The sequence below is a fragment of the Labrus bergylta genome, chromosome 2 (assembly GCF_963930695.1).
Source record: "Labrus bergylta chromosome 2, fLabBer1.1, whole genome shotgun sequence".
Taxonomy (NCBI): domain Eukaryota; kingdom Metazoa; phylum Chordata; class Actinopteri; order Labriformes; family Labridae; genus Labrus; species Labrus bergylta.
The window spans coordinates 27,193,587-27,213,493 of NC_089196.1; the positions used below are offsets into that span (position 1 = coordinate 27,193,587).

Sequence of the window (19,907 nt, forward strand, 5' to 3'; positions counted from 1 at the left end):
ATCAGAAAGGGTTAGAAGCAAGTTGCCAGGTCGGATGTTTGCTCCTTGTTTGAAAAAATCCCATTACTGAAGGAGGAAAGACTGCAGCTCCAAGATACATCTCGATCCTTCTGCTACCTCTCTTAAATAACCTCCCTCCTCCTTTAAACTCCTGACAAACACTTTTAGACCCCTCAAAGATGCTGTTACAAATGCTGTTAGAGCCGTGACAGAAATGAAAGTGGAAGACTCCCTGCAGGCGAGCCAAAAAGAGTGAAACAGTGTGAAGAGCAGTGGTGGAAGGTAACTATGGGTTACACAGTCGTCAACATGCCCAGTGTTTTGGACACCGGCTTCCTCCCACAGTCCAAAGACATCCTCGTTAGGTTAACTGGTGACTCTAAATTGTCTGTAGGTGTGAATGTGAGTGTGTCTGGTTGTCTGTCTCTATATGTCAGCCCTGTGATTGACTAGTGAACAGTCCAGGGTGTAACCCCGTTTTTCGTCCAATGAAAGCTGGAATCAGCTCCAGCCCCCCCCCCCGTGACCCCCGAGCGGGGAAAAAGCGGTATAGATGATGGATGGAAAGAGTTTTGGTTTCTGTTTGTTACACGTTTGTGTCCCAGTTGTGTTGATCGTTGATTGATTGTTTTTTACCAGGAAGATATTCTCATTGACATACAAGAGCTCTATTTCCAGAGAGTTCTGGCCAAGACACGAGGATAAAAGTTCCAGACATAGACCAAAGACAGACATATACAAACGGTACATAAATCAGCAAATCATGGAATCAAATAAGAAGTGTTAAGCAGAGAAATATGTACAGTTGTTACATGGTCCTTCATCCTAGTTTTAAAATCTTCACAGCTCACTAAACGCTCTAGTTGAAGGTCACTCTGCAACTTGGAACCAAGATGCACTTTCACCAAAGACAGAGCCAGTTCATACATGATGAGTCTTTAAGATCGAAGGCTACAGCTGCTGACAGCTTTAGGAATCGGCAGAGAACTTCAGTGTGTTCAGGAAAAACCGTCCACACGGAAACCCAAAGCAGAACCCAATCCGTGCTGATGAAGTACTCACTCCCATCTGCATTACTCTGAAGATGATTTATCCATCAACATAGATATCTGCATTAAAGTGCAGCTAACAATCCACTTTGGATCAAACCTTTTCTACTTTAATGACAAATCTGCTTGACGCCGAATCATACAAGCCAATCAGCTTTCAGATTCTCTGACGACCTGCAGAGCATCAGAAATGATCGATGTGACCGTCATTCAACAAAGAAAGATGTTTTCTTCTCCCTCTTTCTCTTCTTGAGGACAGACCTCACAAAGCTTTCATTTGAACTTTTTAATAATCTGCATGATGATATTGAAGCATTCACATGAGAAAATAAAAATCTGCGTTTCTGAATTAATGAGATCATAATCTTTGAATCACGAGTAACGAGGTGCTTTAGGATTCCTGGCACAGCGCTGGCACCTCAGTTACACTCTATGGGGATGGAGTATTTTTTTATATTTACTTTTGGGTGTTTTGTACCTTTATTGTAGAGATAGGACAGTGGATAGTGTCAGAAATCAGGAAGAGAGAGAGTGGGGAATGACATGCGGGAAAGGAGCCACAGGCCGGATTTGAACCTGGGCTGCCCGCTTGGAGGAGTACAGCCTCCATACATGGGGCGCGTGCCCACTAACCAATGCGCCACCAGCGCCCCGGGGATGGAGTATTTTAAGCAATCGCCCTATTGTCTCTTGAGTCAGCACATATAGCGAGTCTGAATGCATTTCAGAAGCATCACATCAGAAGCATGTTTTACCAGCACAGCTGACCCTGATCGTTCAGTCGGGGGGGTTTGAGATCTAAGTTTCCAATACAACACCAATAACAATGCTTTCTCTGTTACCCAAATACAAAAGTATCTCCTCAGAGTACCAAATGTCCCCCCGGGGGATTAAGAACATATTTCTGGCTCTGTGTCAAAGCCAAACCAAAAAAAAAAAAAAACTGGATCAAACAGTCTGGAAATGTTTGCTACTTGAAGCGTCTGCTAGATGAATTGTAGAAATGATTATTGCTCACACGCTAAAACGGTTTGTTGATCTGAAAGACAACGATGTGTTGTTGAAGATGTGACCACCCTTCAGTACAATAAGTTATTGATCTAAATTTAGATTTAAAAAAAAGGATTATAGTCAAAAGCTAGCAGGAACAATTTCACTAAACAAGTACTTTTAAATGTGATTATTTCTGAAGATTTTCAGAGTGCTACTTTTACACAAGTCAACAAGTGAATCCTCAATATCATCATCAAGGATACTATATTTGATGCTTTTCTCACATTTTGAGCAGTTTTCCATTCACTGTACGAGCTCTCTGCAAATGTTATTGTCTTTCTTTGAATGTGAGGAAAAGAATCACTCAGTTAGAGATTGTCTGCAGACAGAGGTCACTGATATAATTATGACAAGTTAAAGATCCTGATCAAAACAAGAGACAAAAAACGACAAACTTTCATAGAGGGTGCGATGATCAGATAATGTTTAATCATTGATCTACAAACACACACAAATTCTTATATTAATAATTCATCATTTATTGTCTCGGTCTTGCCCTGCCTTGGTCTTGTCTTGGTCGTGTCCTGGACTCGGATCACTCTGGTCTTGGGGATGTCTTGGTCTCGGTAAGTGTTCTCTTGACTACAACACCAAGGTCAGCTGTGGCTCAGTGGTAGTACTGAGGACACATTACATAGGAGCTTCTACCATCAGTGTGTGAAATGTATGTGTGACCTGCGGTGTAAAAACACTTTGAGTAGTCAGAAGACTAGAAAATAACTGTACAAGCTCAACTCCATTTGCCATTAAGTCCAGTTGTGTGCAGATGTTTGTGTGAGAGTCAGTGCAGAGGATAAACTGTTAGAGCAGCGTTCACTTTTCTGATGTCTTCCATAGCGGGGAGACGAGCACAGCCGAAGAGATGAAGCACCTTTAACCTTCAGAGAGAGAAAAAAAACATGAAATAAAAACTAAGCATCATTGTAAGAGAATAAGTTACTGAGAAATACTTTTCACAGAGATAGTTCAGCTCTTTTTCAAAAAAATCTTAAATTCAGACATATCACATTTGTAATTACACCAGCAGCAGCTGATCTCTTGCAGGAAACCTCACTGAACAGAAGGTCATTGTTTCCCTGGTTGGCAGTGTTAAGTTTCATTTCTCACACTGTGTTTATCATCACAAGGAGGTGGCAGGACTGCAATACACTTTTATCAAAGCTCCACTGAATTTCATGCCGATCTTTCATGTTTCTTAATAGTATCATCTTTAATGTAGTTATGTTGAATAAAAAGGTTCATCCATGCAGCCAATCCATTTGTGTTATGTTTACAAAAAAGAACAATTTAAATGTATTGACATCAAAAAGATGTGAATGCACAATGTTGGCTGAAATGTCTGAAGTTAAGGTGACCTAGAATTGTAAAAAATGCATGAAGGCAAGTAAGTAAAAGACAAAGACAAAAAGAAAAAACACTCTAGATTTAAAAAATACACAATTATGAGGATGAATATATTCTATAAATACCAAAGGAAAATAGTTTATTTAAGCATTATCACACATGAGGTCGAGATGATGTTCTCATTGCCAGCAATGATTCAGCTGCAGGTCAAAAACAAATAACAACAAAAACACTATTATTCTTAAAAGTTCCTGACAAGTCGTCATTATCACAAATCATCTGTTATAATGAATATTTATGTCTCCTCTTGAATATTTACCTCTTGCAGCGTCTGCAGAGCTTCAGTATGCTCTCCACGCTGATGTGACAGAAACTCAGTTTGACTGTTTGAAGGTGACTGCTGCAGTAATTAGCCAGGAGAGTAACCCTGAAACACAAATAAATCTGCAAGTCAGCATTTTATTTATTAGTTTAGTTTAAATCTTGGGATTTGTAGACAAACTAGCAGCATGGACTGAAATGAAAATAGCATGTTAACTGTTATCTTAAAATAATAACAGTTCACATAATGTCCAAGAAATCATCAAAATATTTAATATTAAAACACTCTGGAGTTATTTTACCTCACACTTCATGGAGAAACAAATATTTAGACACCACATCTGGATTACAGTGCTTTAAAGGGAACTTCACACTACATACTTTGTCCACAGGGGGCGCCCAAACCCCCACAAACTGAAGGCTCCTCACAGCTGCTTTAAATAAAATAATAAAATGAAATAATATAATAATATAATAAAATAATAAAATATAATAAAACAATAAAATAAAAAAATAAAAAATAAAATAAAATAAAATAAAATAAAATAAAATAAAATAAAATAAAATAAAATAAAATAAAATAAAATAAAAAATATTAAATATTCTATAATTACATATTTTATTAAATATATTTTTGGGGGGCTTTTTATGTCTTAATGTAGAGATATGACACTATTATTAGAAATCAGAGAGAGAGAGAGAGAGAGTAGGGAATGACTGCGCCCCCCCCCCCCCCATTAAATTTGAACAACAGTGCCCTAATAAAGACAACTTCTTGTGTGTTTTTACATTTTTAATTTTTTAATCGGGATTGGTGTAATAACTTATCACTCTCCCACTCTACTACAAAACTAAACAAGGTTCAACCTATCAAAAAGATTTTTGTTTAGTACATGTAATGGATCCCAAAGTAAGGGTACTGCAAAGGCCCATTAAGATGACTAACATGATCATAAACCCAGAGAGACAATCAGCTCAGTATGTTGTGTGGGCTGTGATGTACCCTCTGTTTCCTGTGCAGGTGGAGCTGAGATCCAGCTGCTGAAGTCGTCTACATCCCAGAGCCAGAGACTCCACACCGGCATCTGTTACTGCCTTACAGCCGCTCACATCCAGGGCCCTGATACACACACATACAACAACTCAAAACCACAATAGAACTGTAAGGATATCAAGATCACACCAGTGGACACATAAGACTGAATGTCCTGAGTCCTGAATCATGGTTTAGTCTTCAAGATGTTTTTTTAGGGTAAAGGTTTTACAACACTTCAGTGATAGGACTCAGTTTCAAATATTGGAGCTCAAGTTACCTGATACAAGGTGTGTATTTGCTGATGTTGAGTAGTGTCAGGTCTGTGACTGCAGGACAGGAGCTGAGAGTCAGACTCTGAAGTTTTACACAGCTCTGAAGCAAAGAGTCCACGGCAACATCAGAAACCTGTGAAGACAGAAAAAACAGATACAGAGAGCGAATGAAAGGTCGGATTCGAACCTGGACCGCCCGCTTGGAAGACTATAGCCATGCGCCACCAGCTCCCCATCGGACCAGCTTCAAAGACGGATTCAGTGTTTTCAAATGTTCTGAGTCACAAAACGTGAAACTCACCGCCTGTAGTCCAGTCAGATTTAGTGAAATGAGACCGCTGAGCTGTGATGTCATCACTGTGAGACAGTCTGTGTTTACTCGAGGCACTTGACCGATGTTGAGGTGCTGGAGGCCGGCACACGTCTAAAACATGAAAACGTTGATGTACTGCACATGCAGTGGAAAACATGTCGTGTTGTTTGTTCAGCTTTTTATGAATGGAAGGATACGTTTATTGAGACAAAAAGACAGGAAGCAAGAAAGTCTTTTCCACATCCTTAAACCTTAAAGTCTTATCTCTTTACTGAACTGTACATGTGTGAGCAGTGGGGGTTGTTTAAAGAAAGAAAAATCTCACCCTGCAGTCTTTTAACGATTACAGTATCACTAGTTGATCATCCTTGCGGTGCCAAATATATATAAAAGGCTGTTCCTGAAGTGTGCTGTTTATCACCTCATGTGACGCCGTCTGCACAGCATATGTTTGGACATAAAAATAACCATTTGTAAATGGCTGATGCTGCATTTTTTAAAAGTGAATCTTTATGCTGATTGTCTCATTTGCTTCTTAAGCTCATAAAGAGACGTGAATATTAACGTCAGTCTGTGCCAAATCCAGCTAACAACTCCTCACAGGAGCTTTAAAGAAGTGTAACATATGTTGTTCCTGCATTATGAAATCTAATGAATTGTGCAAGACACATTTTTTTAAATCACATACCTTAAAAACAGTCTGTAGACAGGACGGAGAGAGGAACTGACAGCCAAACACCTCCACTCTGCGAAGACTGACGTGAAAACAACACATAAACAAAAACATGGAACATCCACTTTGTTTCCAGGGATCTGAGCATTTAGTTCACTAAACTGTGAATCACCCTCGATAGTTGGCACCAGAATCACGAGTCGATTTAACAAATTATTTAAACCTCGCCCCACAATGCCTGTCAGGCTGCAGACGCCTGCTAGACGAGGCTGTAGCTTCAGTTAATGGGCCTGGTGGTCGTGCTCTACTACCAGGATGTAAACTAGCACACTGAACAGATAGCGTCTTGTAGGAGCAGAGCTGATTGGCAGCGTTTTGATTTAGAAAATGGAAATAAACTGCCATATTGACTTGCACATTTATCAAGGGCATGTGGATGTTAACCTGCAGGGAAGACCGGAGGCTGCCTACGCTAGCGCTGCTTATGTTAGCCACACTCGGCAAACCAAATTACAATTTTTAATAACTTGTTTTGTTATTGATAGCTCAATGTTGAGTGTTCTTTTAATCTTTAGACTATTGGGTTAAACACAAATCAAGTGTGTTTAACCAACATGTAATTAGCTGGCTGGGAACATCTGGATGGATTTACAGATGCAAATAAAGAAATGTGATTGTTGAGTCAAATCCAGGAGGAAAACCAAGACAATAAAAAAGCCCAATGAAACACAACCACACAATCAAAACTCATCAGTGTATTACATTACAAGATGTTTCTAATATAGATGATATTATAGTTCCCTACTGCTTCATGTTTACACAAGCTATAGCAGCATTATATTTTCAGAGTACACAGATAAACTAAGATGTATTCAAACTGACCTTTCTTTGTGCCTCATGACGAGTTTGACGAGTGGGTCATCAGTGAGCTGACAGCCGTTCAGGACGACAGATTTTAGTCTCAGCCTGCAGAAAAAGTAAACGAGAGACTGTTCATGATGATGACATTTCCAGTTTTCATTCAGCCTCCTGTTGCATTTGTTTTTGTGCTGGTTGAGTGTTATTTTATTACTGAGTGTCTGAGTTTATCTGTAAAGAGTTTGAAGATATAACACAGACTTAATGTTTGTAACTCTGGATTTCAGGGTTAGGGTTATCTTTTGCTGACACTGATTGGAGACTGGCTGACTCACTGAAAGTGTTAGGGATGATCTTCTTTTGTGATCCAGCTACAACAAAAACTGAACTAATAATAGCCTGGGCTCGTTGCACCTCACAACACCGTCCAGAGTGAGCATGTAGGTGAGCTGACCCAGCTTTATGTTGTCCCTGTCTTGAGAACCAGTCCTTTCCGTCACTGTCCATTTCATGACTTTCTCTCACACTTGCTTTATGTTTTATTTATATATTGAAGTGTCTGATGTAACCAGGACAGAGATAATATAAGTTTACAATGGGTGCATCTGGAGATAGTATCTGAAGGAGATTTAGGAGTCCCCTTAGGTGGAATGTTTAAACTGAGGTGTTGTATAGGAGTATTGCCATATATGGTTGTGTAACTTGATGTTTTTATGACCCATGACGGGAAAACAGATGTTTAGATGCATATAAGCAATTGTCTCTGTGTGTTCGACAGAGATCATTATTGGCTTCTTGATCCTCCTGGTCAGACGTGACCAGTGATTCTGTTTCTTGCTTAAATAAAATTATACTCTTTGAAAGCAAGTCAGTCTCAACGGCGAATTTCTTCATCATCAAACATATCAACAACAAGGAAATCCACATCAATTTTGGCGTCACGGAACAGGATCAGTTGGGGCCTTCTGCAGGGGACCACAGCTTGTTTATTATTTCCATCACTTCGTAAGTGTTTCTTTCTTTTTTTGCTGCACATATTGCGGAGCTGTTTCTGTCGTCTATCTGCAATTTTGGCCGCACTGTCAAAGAACTGAAGTGCAATGATGTGTTGATGTTGGAGTAATTCTCCGTCTAAATTGGGGTTTATTGAGTTAAAAAGTATATAAATAAAGGGGAATAAAATAAAGAAGAGATAAATAAGAGAAGAAGAGATGAAAAAAGTTGAAAGGTAATGATAGCATAAGCGCAACTAGTAACGAGACCAGTTAGCTAAATAACCATGCAAGTTTAACAAGGACAGGGCCCGTATCCTCTTAACAGTAAGTCATGTGTAAATTAGACACTGAAGTGAAAGTTGGCTTTAAGAAGTAGTCAAATTTGAGTAAAAATAAAACAAAGGGGATCCCTGGCCAGGGTATTTGAATAGATGATAAACGTATAATGTAGGAAAATAAAAGAGAAGAAATAAAGATAAGAAGTGTAAAGATGAGAAGTAAAAAGATGAAAAGTGAAGATAAGGAATAAAGATAAGAGTTTTGAGAAAAGTGGGAAAAAAGCGCTGAGTAAAGGAAAAAGTGTGCATTGAAGCATGCAGTGTGAAGTAATTTGTTAAAAGACAATTTGTTAAAAGTCTGACCAAAGTAAAAGATTTGATAGAGGAAAATTATAAATGAGTCGACTTCAAAATCTGAACTAAAATGTGTGTGCGCTCGCTGAGGCGCAGCTGTTCTTGGAATGTGTGTGCGTTCAAGCTCTATACAGCCTGAAGTGTTTGTGTGGCTGCTGGACGGTCTTTGTCTCTGTCTGTGTCTTGTCTCTTGTGTTGTGATTTGGATGGTTTTGAGAGGTCTGTGTGGTGTGGAGATGTGTATTTGATCCGGAAATGTTCTTGTATATGTGTGATTGATAAATAGAATAGATGTATTATTAAATAGGCATATATAGCAGGTGATTGGTTAAAAGGCGATTTAGTAACTTATAAGAGGGGACATTTTTGCTTCATCAGTGTTAAAACTCTATGAGCCCTTTGTCTAAGGGGACGTTTATATATCCGATTTGATAAAAAATATGAGCCTTTGTTTCAGAGGACTTTTACTTATCTGATCTTCATCAGTGTTAAAAACCTATGAGCCCTTTGTTTCAGGGGACTTTATATATTCAATTTGATAAAAATCTATGAGCCCCTCAGAGGATGTTTGTTTAATCTGATAAATACACATGAGCCTAATAAAGGACGTTTATACATAGCATAAGTGTATATAGTATCTGTTTTTAACAGAAGTGGAGAGACCAGCGAGGATAGTCTGTACCCATTCAGGTAGCAAGATTAGAGAAAAGAACAGAAAAATTCCTGATAAAGTTTAGAACTGCCGGCTGATTGGAGTGTGAACTTTTCTTTCTGTCTGTTTGAGCGTATGTGTGTGACCACATTATGCTGCAAATTTTGTCTGTTCAAAAAGAACATATAGTTTGGTTTAAAATAGGTGAAGAAGTTGGTTTTGACTATTAGAGAATACATTTTTCTATTTGGCTGTTGATTGGGAGGATATTGTGCTGATTTCTGTGTGTGCGTAGACTCTGTGCACAGGGGTGGAGCAGTGATCTTAAAAGTGTGTGTGTTCTGTGCTAGTATATTACCACCCTCTAGGAAATCAACACATTCTGTTTCATTTAATGTCCAATAACTAAGTTTAGCTGAAACATCATATAACAAGACAAAGTTACAAAAGATAATTAGACACTAACTTTATGAACATCCATTGTGAGTAACCGAGTTAGCTCTAGAAACCAGATTCAAAACGGTTCTTTGTGATGCCATTATTTTGCTTTTCTTATTGCCTTACGCCTCAGTCTCTTTTTCCGGTCTTCACATAAAATGTGCTTTTATTTAGAAAAACTGCAAAGGGGACTTCTGCTACATTGTAAAGTTATGGGAGTAAATACATACAGCTAAAATAACAACCAAGAGGAGAAAATGTTACACTTATGTTGGTTTGTGAGGTGGATTTATCTTAAAAACCTCTGTTTGGGTGACTTACTCTCTTTCAGAAGGATGCTACATGCAGCATGTTTCCATGTGTGAGCTCTGAGCTCTGACTCAGTGATGAGTGACAGGAGGATTAAATGCAAATGTAACCTTACTGTGCTTCAACTGTAATCAAATAGATATGATTGGCTTAGTTGTCACTTAATAAATCTTACTTGACCGATAAGTTTCCTTTTAATGACTCCACTAGTAAAAAGTGTACATTTTAGTGAAAGTAGGGGTGTCACAGCACCCACGGGTGAGATGTGCCTGTCTGTGCATTAAATGCACTAGGTTTGGACCATAGGGTTTGGAGACGATGTTAACCCTTTGACAGCCAGGTTAGACTGGAAGCCCTTGCTAAAATTAGGAGGCGGGTCCAAGAGGCGTTGTCTCACATAGAAAGCCAATTAGCTTACTCCTCCTGTTAAGGGGAGTGGAGAGGTAGCCCCCTCTCCTCCTTCTTCTCTCTGTGGGACACAGAGGGAAGGAAAACACACCCCAGTAGGGAGACAGCCTTTGCAATAGATAAAAAAATATATATAGATAAAGATTAGAGATAATGTGTGCATATTTCACTGAATTGTTATTGCATTGTGTATATGGATTCAGAGTGATTCAACTTTTGTTTTGTTTTCTTTCTGTTTTCTCTGTTTCTCTCTACTATGCTGTGTGAGAGCTAAAGGGAAGACAGACAGATGGATTGTGTCTGAACTGGATCAGTCCAAAAAGGCAGATGAGGAGAGACCCGGCGGGTACTTCACAAGCACTGGAAGCTTGCGGATGACAGCATGTAGGGATCCTGAATCCAGCTTGATCAAGGCCAGTGCGGTTTTATCCACAAACTCTTTCAACAAACACCTGAACTTTTCTATCTGTGTATACACATTTTTTATAGTCAACATCTTTGATACATGCTTAGTCTGTTTTCGCATAGAGGCTTACATTGTTTCTTCTATGTATCACATTACAATTATATAGGAGGAAGTCTTGGCAACAGACTGACTAATTGAAGCATTTGGTCAATAATGGAGTATTTTTGATTTGATTGATCATTTATGGAAAAGTTGATTTGATTCAAATGCAGTTGAGTGCTGTGAATGCTGGTTTCATTGTCTGAGTATGGTCTAGCTTGACCTGGGCTATTTTGAGATGGAACATTGACATTATTTCCATAATTTTAAAGATAAATAAGTGTGATTAGATGCATTAGGTGATAAAGAAGTGCTTTTGCTTTTATAGTAAGAAGGCTTTGGTCTCCTTTGGGGTTGGCAAATTCATTCACTTTCAAGTGTGGTAACAGTACTTTCTAAATAGTTTGACTTATAATACGAGGAACTAAGAGGGTCATTGTAATGTCAAAGATGGACACCAAAATTACAAAATCAATCACTCCTGTTGATGTAGTACAGAAGACTAATCCTCTTGTTAAAGATATTCCAAAAATATCAGAAAAATGGAGTAAGCGTTGGCCTGACATTGACCAGCCTTGGCCAGTAGAGGGGACTTTGAACCCGGATGTGATCAAAACAATACAGGTACTTGTGTCTATATACAAGGTAAAGCAGAAGAAGGGGAAAAAGGGAAAAAGGCGTATGGAGAAAAGACAAACTGAGCTTGGAGTTCTGCAGTTGTTTGAAAATGAAGGACAGAAACTGTTAGAAGCTGCAAATGAAAAAAGAGGCCGCGGTATGCAAGAAATACAGAAAAATGATAAGGCAGTGGGTAAGTTAATGGAGAAGGTTAACACACCCTTCTCACATACTGCCTTAGTAAAGAAGCCCCCGCCTTATGAGAAGGAAGTGAAGTTTACTGATGTTTACCCCCAGCTCCCAGTGATTATACAAAAGGGCAACTATCACATCACAGACGAGGATGAACAAATAATCGAGAAGGGAAAGGCTACAACGACCATAGAAATGTACCCAAGCTCCGACAGCAAACATAAAAAGACCCGTTTGAGAAGTTGTAGCGGTCAGCAGTTCAGACGACTGGACATAGAGGATGACAGTGAGAGTGATTCGGATGAAGCTGTTGGTGGATATGACCCAGCAGTAAGACGGATGTTGGCTAAAGCGGAGAAAAAAGGAGACAAGCCAATAAGAAGAGTGGATCCAGGAAAGGACGACACAGATGTGAGCAATGATGATGAAGACTCAGAGAGAGAAGGTTCTTCATATCTTTTCCCATTAGCAGCCGGTTCAGGAAGTAGAGAGATAAGTGAATGCTCAGATAATGAAATTGTTAGACCTGCTGGGTCTGATGATCCAGGAGGCACATGGTTTAGCCCATGTTGCAAGGGGGGAGGTTAGGAGAAAGATCATGAAAGAATATGGTTTTTGGGCACCGTACTTGCTTGAACAGATTGATTATGTCATAGGCAGGTGTACTATCTGTCTAAAAAACAACGTTCGTAGGGGTGTGATGGTTCCTCCCGGTTACATTCCAACGCCAACAGGTCCTATGCGTGAGTTAGTTGTGGATTTTGTTGACATGATAAGACCGGTAGGAGGTAAAAGATATATGTTAGTTGTTGTGGATAGATTTTCAAGGTGGCCCGAGGCCTGTCCAACTAAGCGGAAAGATGCTCAGTCTGTTGCCAAGTTTTTGTGTCGTGAGGTTATAAGCAGGTGGGGACTCCCAGACCGCATATCCTCAGATAATGGGAAAGAGTTCGTAGATAAAACAGTAAGACTAATTCTGCAAAAATTGGGAATTAAACAACGTTTAGGAGCTGTTTATCATCCGCAAAGCCAAGGTGCTTGTGAAAAAATGAATGGTGTGTTAAAAAACCGCATTGTTAAAATCTGCCAACACACAGGTTTGAATTGGGTGGAAGCGCTTCCACTGGCGTTAATGGTGTGTCGTTCAAGTGGGCTCCGTGATTTGCGCATGACACCCCATGAGTTGGCAATGGGCAGACGGATGCCGACACCTTGTTTGCGTACAAGTGGCAAGGGTCCAAGTTTAGCCCTTTTAGAAGATGAAATGCGAGTGTATGTTAATTACATGGCTGCTTTACATAAGAGAATATACACATATGTCTCTGACAGGCAAAAACGAGAGGAGGTGCAAGAGAGACTCGATGAGCAAAAGACGAATGCAGTGCAACCTGGAGACAAGGTATTCGTGAAGGTGTTTAGGAGGAAGTGGTTTAATGAACGCCGTGAAGGACCATTTGAAGTAGTCCGCAGTACGGGAACTGCGGTCCAGGTTAAAGGGTCTCCTACCTGGTATCATTTATCACATTGTGTTAAAGCGCCAACAGAAGAGGTTCCACAATCACAGAACCGAGATGTTGAAAGCGCAAGAGAGCCAACAGAAGCTGCGGAAGCAGCAGAGGTTCGTGCAGACCCCCAAGGTCACGATCCGGAAGAAGGGATTGACCATGTTGGGGCTATGCATGATGATTTTGATTACACTTTTGATGATGTCAGGGATGACTTGTCAGTCCATGAGCAAGAAAGACGATTTGGTGACATTGATTTACAACATGTCCCAGAAACAACAGAGTCTATTTCTCAAGAGCATGAGTCAAAGACTCCAGAGGGCTGTGATGCCTCTACAGGAAAATTCACAGACCCAGTTGGACCAAGGAGTCCAAGGCTAACCCGAAGAAAGGTTAGACCAAAACGTTACGAGGACTAGAGTAGAAGTGATTTTGGGAAAGTCAGTTCAGCTCCCATGTCAGTGTACAAAGGAAAATAATGGGAAAGGGAAATTCCGAGTCAAGTGGGAAGATAGCCATGGTAAGGTTATTGATTTATTGGGGACATCACCACTAGAAAAGTATGTGTTGCTTAATGATCGAAGAAGGTCAAAGATTGAGGGAGACTGTAGTCTTTATTTACGTAGATCTCAGATTGAAGATCAAGGTGACTATAAGTGTACATATTATGACCCAAAATTAGTAAATATGGGAGAGCATAGTGTCCAATTGGGGTTAGGTTACAGAAACAGTATTGTGACTTTAGTGGTACTAAATGAAACTAGAATTGCAAAACCCCTGGTTGTTGAAGTAGGAAAACTGTCAACTACCATATCAACTCTCCCGCTGATTGAGAAAATAAAGCAGACATCCACCTTTTCAAAACTGAAGGTTACTGACGTCACAGAGATATTGCGTCTAAATACAGCTGAGCCTCAAATGATTTCTACAACTCAATTTCCTGTAAACATTGTGATTAAAGCTACGTTAGGGAATTCAGCACGCCTTCCATGTAAATGTGGAAAATGGAATAATGATGGTAATAATCCCCCTAATTGGAAAAATGCTCGTGGTGAAGAAATAGTGCTAACAGGACCTGAAATTAATAGTGTGCCTCGTGATCAAAGAAAGTATATTTTGTATAATCACATAAGGTTGTTTAGGGTTGAAGACGACTGTACACTTGTCCTAATCAATGTAACAGGGGAAGATCAGGGAGAATATACATGCACTTATTTGGATCCAGAGTTTAAATTTGTACCATATCACAATTATTGGGTAAAAGGGTATAGAACTCGTAAGATAATGCTTGTGGTAGAAGGCCTAGATCCTATTGAAGTAGTTACGGTGGCTAAAGAGGTTCAAAAGCAACTAGTCACTCCAAGGGTGACTGATGAACAGATGATGTCTACTACTGTAGCTCAGAGAATAACTAGTAGTATTAACGTATCAACTTTGGTTACTACTCTAGCTGCGAGTAATTTTACAAGTGAGGTTGTAATGATGGGATCTACTATCAACGAAACAATGATGAGTTCTTCGGTGTCTACAAAGTCTGTAGGTATGATGTTGACATCTATTGCTACATCTACATTAGTTAAGGCAGCTGAAACAATTCAGATGACTATGTCGAATCTGATTGGTGATTTTGTAGATGCTGACGGAACATCAGAAGGCATGACTAAACATCTTCATGCATTAGAGAAGCGTGAAACCCAATGGAAAGCTTATGGGTTTGATTCCTCGGTGTTGCAAATTGCAGACCCGTGGGCAAGTAGAAATATGTGGTACCAACAGTTGACTCATTCTGTTAGATTGGCTAGTAATTTGAGTGGTCCATGTGTCGTGAGAGTTCCAGCACCAGGCACATGGCCTTTAATTCTAGAGACGGTACCAGAACCTTTAACTTCTAAATGTCAAAATTATGCGCTATCGTGGTTGGTATTTAAGCAACAAGCACCATATGATTATTGGATGGCCGTGTCGGTGCATCTATTTACACCTCAACGGAACTGTGCTTGGTTGAAGAACTTATCATATATAAATCTCCTTGATCAGTATGAAGATATTACAACAGCAGTCCCTGATCCTATGGAAGTGACACCTGTGAAGGTTAAATCTTGTTTTTGTTCAAATGGTACTCATGGTGGAGATGGTATGTTTATGGGAATATCAGAATGTGATAACTATATGATGCAATTTGGACGACGTGATCAAAGGGCTATTGATGACATGTATATAGTGACCTTTCATGCACCACATCGCCGACTGAGTAAAACTCTAAGTGTAAAGAATCAAACTTTACCGGGTAATTTTACCATAGGAACATTTAAAGATATCTGGTGGATTTGTGGCGATAAGGCATACTTATTTTTACCTTATGGTTGGATTGGATGTTGTTATATGGCACAGTTGAAACTTCCGTATGATGTTTTTGTTATTCAGAAGGGACAAGGGTCTGATGAGGATAACTCTACGACAATCTCTAGCAGTAGAAAGAAAAGAGATTTGGCACAATTTCACAACTTGGAGTCTTATCATTGGAGGATAAGTTTGGGAGAGAAATGGGGAATAGGATTGTTTCCATGGTATGGTCTTACATACTTAGCTGATCATATTGATAATATTACATATACCCTGCAAGGTTTTGCAAACGAGACCATAAAAGGTTTTGAATATTTGTCAAATACTCAGAGGAGTCATCGATTGACGTTGCTGAAACATGACATGGCTCTTGATTACATTTTGGCCAAACAAGGTGGCCTCTGTGTAGCTTTGAATCTAACTGGAGAAGCCTGTTACACTTTGATTCCTGATGCTACTGACAATATGACTAGTGTCATAGATGCTTTGAAACTAATTAGGGATTCATTTGGTCCATCAGAAAGAGCGGGATGGTCTGCGAATACTTGGTTACAAGACCAATTAGGACCAGTAGGAGCTATAGTGGTTCAGATTTTGGTGGCTACCCTTCTATCACTGTGTGTGATGTTTTGTTTTTGTACGCTGTTGTTGACCTTTGCTAAGGCTATGATATTGAGATGGGTAGGAGTTGTGATGCCAGGAGAAAACATTCAGATGCCGCTACTGAGTGGTAATGACCTAAGTGAAGGTGAGGAGGTCATAGAGATTGGAGAGAAATATCCATTTTTGAATATCTGAATTCAACATTGACTCACTATTATTTTGAACTGGAAGTGAATTGATAAAAGGGGGGAATTGAATATTTTAATCATGTATATTAATCATGTATATGTTAATCATGTAGTGGAATAATGTGAAAGTATGATACAAAAATGAATATCTTTGATGGTTTTGTATGTACAAAGATACTGGCTGTTGATTTTTCTTCCCAGGATGATATTTGGGAGACCAATGTGAGGGTGGCTGATTGTCCAGAGATCCTTCCAGATTAATGGAGTTGAAACAACCAAACTTAAGAAAATGGAGGATGGAAATGGACAACGGAAACCTGAATGAAGACATCATGATGAGGGGTTTCGATTGAAAAATCATTGAAGGTTTATTACAATGTAACTTGTATTGTTGATAAATATTTTTGTATGTTTTACTTTATAGTAGATATTTTTAGCAAGACATATTTTTCTGGAACTGTATAAGATGCATATATTGGGACCTCAGGTGTTTTCTTTCTTTATCGATCCTTAGGGAAAGTGGTGTTAGGTAGGGAGAGGTCCATTGGAAGGTGCGATGGGTTGACCAGCCTGACTTTGGACAATTTTTTAGATTTTATTTCTGAGGTTTTGAATGTGTGCATTTATATATCATCCTGAAAAGTTTTCATAACCTTTTTCTTTTTAATTGGTTTGGAGTACTATAGGTGGTTGCCTGGGGCAGAGGAACCGTGAGAGAGTTTTTCCTGTCTAGATTGTTTGATGGATAATAAAGAAAGATAGCTGCCTGATGGGTTTTTCGCTCTCACACTCCACAAATAAAATTTTACTATATTACTAAGGTTAAGCATGAACAGAAGTGATTCGTATGAGGCTAATTAACATCATAATTGTATAATTTATCTCGTTTGCGAGACTATAGTCTCGCTAGGGGGGACTATGAAGTGTCTGATGTAACCAGGACAGAGATAATATAAGTTTACAATGGGTGCATCTGGAGATAGTATCTGAAGGAGATTTAGGAGTCCCCTTAGGTGGAATGTTTAAACTGAGGTGTTGTATAGGAGTATTGCCATATATGGTTGTGTAACTTGATGTTTTTATGACCCATGACGGGAAAACAGATGTTTAGATGCATATAAGCAATTGTCTCTGTGTGTTCGACAGAGATCATTATTGGCTTCTTGATCCTCCTGGTCAGACGTGACCAGTGATTCTGTTTCTTGCTTAAATAAAATTATACTCTTTGAAAGCAAGTCAGTCTCAACGGCGAATTTCTTCATCATCAAACATATCAACAACAAGGAAATCCACATCAATATGTTGCAAATTAGGATGTCTCCTGGAAGCCTGCTTTTGGAGATTTTCTGGGCACGCCCAACTGGGAGGAGACCCCTCAGAATCCCACAGGAGGGGTTAAAAAATGTTGCTGGGGAGAGGGAAGTCTGGGTTGACTTACTGCAGCTGCTGCGTCTGCGACCTGAATGGCTAAGCGCAAGAAAATGGATGGATGGATGGATGGAGCCGGTTCTAGCTCGTAACAAAAGGAATAGCTTAAAGAACTTACACAGGTACTTTATAATGTAAAAAATGATCGTATCCACCTGGTGTTTTGGAACAAAAACAATGAACACAGTCTATTAAACAGCATCACTACCACTGAGAAGTTACTGAATTAAAAGAAAGATCAAATGAAATATACTGTATAAATATAAAAACTGACCTTGGACAGCAGTCACTCAGAGCTTTCACTCCTGTGTCTGTCGCTCCACTCCAGCTCACATCCACACTGGTCACATGATCACACAGCTGGCCAATCAGAGGCAGCATCCGGTCACCATGGAGACCAGGACCTGTGCAACTTGTGACCTGGAGTTCCTGTAGTTCACAGATGTAGATTTAGTAATTAACTGAGTATCTGTTTTTTTAAGGGTAATCATTGACTGATACAATAAGTCGTTTACCTTCCTGCGGTCAACAGCTGACAGACATTACATAACGCTGCAGGGGATAATGACACACCGAACTACCACTAACTCTTTTATAGAGATCATAAATAGAGATCATAAATGTTACTACCTAAAAGACAACTAAATCATTACATCATGTTTAACAGTTAGTTACTACGGAAACCCTAAATGAATATCCAATATACCAACACTACAAGTTATTTCTAGTAGTTTTTCTCCATGAGATGAGATTTATTTCTTCATAATCTCATGATAAATAAGCTTCTTATCTCATGGTAACGGGATCATTTTCTGGTGATCTAGAAAACAAATCAATAGAGCCGTCACTAATAACTGGTAGACTTGATATAGAGGCAGAAACTTCATCATTGTTGGACTCTAAATTAATTCAGTGGACCCTTTCACACAGTGGAGAATCCAAATAAAGTTCTGGAGCAAACAAATCAACCAAGGCAAATCTCACAAGCTGCAAAAGCACAGCGTCTTCCTCAGAGTCGTTTAGTCCATTGAATGAATGTAACATCTGAAGTCTTTCTCTGACCTCCATCTGTGGAGGGGTTAAAGCACAAGTTTCCTTCAACATATTTAGACTCTGTCGTTTCCTCTGTCATGTCAGATTTCTGCAACGTCCCTCTTATGTCATGTCCCGCCCCCTGAGACTCCCTTCCTCCTGTCCGCTGTGAGGGACGTGTGAATAGGCAACTCATGAAGATTTCAGGGGCAGACTGTCCTGTAATTCTGAAGATATTTTCAGCAGTGCACTCGTGGAAAGGGCTTTAGTGATGCTGTGCTGCTTTAGAGACACTCTTGTGATCTGTACTCTTTACTTGTTTTGTAATCACTGACAGCTGGCACATGGAATCAGGGTGTGGGCTCATCTCAAACACAGTGTCAATAGAAGCATAAAAAATCCAGGTCATTGGCAAATCAGAAGTATTTTTTCTTCTCAGAATAGACTCCGCGGTGGCTAATTGATTAGGATGATCAAACCCTGCAGCCTGGGGGGGGCGTCTCTGTACGATCATGTGAAGGCAAACACCAACCAATACTGCTTTTATTCAACAAGAGGAATTCTGAGTCCCTGTTTTACCTCCAGAGAGTTTCTGCACAGAGTGAAGAACTTGGCCAGCCCCCAGGAGGAGAGTGAGGGTCCACTGCAGCTGTACAGACTCAGGCTGCGAGGGCGACGTCCGCCCACGCAGAGGAACCAACCCTGTGTCAGGGTGGAGTTTTCCACTCTCACGTCTCTCCCTTCACAAAGAGGTAGAGGTTAATTGTTCAGTATGTGAAGCTGCTGAGGTGAGTCAGTGACCTACAATGTGTGTGCAGGTAGAGAGCATGTGATGGTGCCGCTCGGGGGGTTATCTCACTGTGTGTTTGTCCAGGGAGTGGTCCAGTACACCGCATCACTGGAACCACTTACATCATGAGAATGCACCATGTGCTCCCATGATGTAACACACACACACACACACACACACACACACACACACATTTTGGAAATCCTACCTGGAAAAGCTCAGGACATTCCACTTATGTAATCAGCTGTGAATGTGAAGGAATGTAACTAAATACATTTACTCAACTGTACTGAACTAGAGTTAGAGGTACAGTATTTGAGTACCTTCCTCAAATTACTATTGCTTAAAAA

The 19,907-nt window shown here is 39.8% G+C and overlaps 1 protein-coding gene and 1 long non-coding RNA gene across 2 annotated transcripts; one reads left to right on the forward strand and one right to left on the reverse strand.

Annotated features, from left to right (window-relative positions):
* Positions 1-2,473: 2,473 nt before the first annotated feature.
* On the reverse strand, positions 2,474-19,514 carry LOC114919999 (F-box/LRR-repeat protein 2-like; the record flags this gene model as incomplete). The annotated part of the gene is made up of 9 exons (XM_065962095.1): positions 2,474-2,980; positions 3,766-3,873; positions 4,771-4,887; positions 5,081-5,208; positions 5,377-5,499; positions 6,077-6,143; positions 6,944-7,027; positions 18,010-18,164; positions 19,347-19,514. Coding segments are annotated over 9 exons (1,047 nt in total), but the record flags the coding sequence as incomplete, so codon positions are not given.
* On the forward strand, positions 12,286-16,564 carry LOC136177364 (uncharacterized). Its single transcript, XR_010664992.1, has 2 exons — positions 12,286-13,217; positions 13,287-16,564. It is a non-coding gene; the product is annotated as an uncharacterized lncRNA (long non-coding RNA).
* Positions 19,515-19,907: the final 393 nt, after the last annotated feature.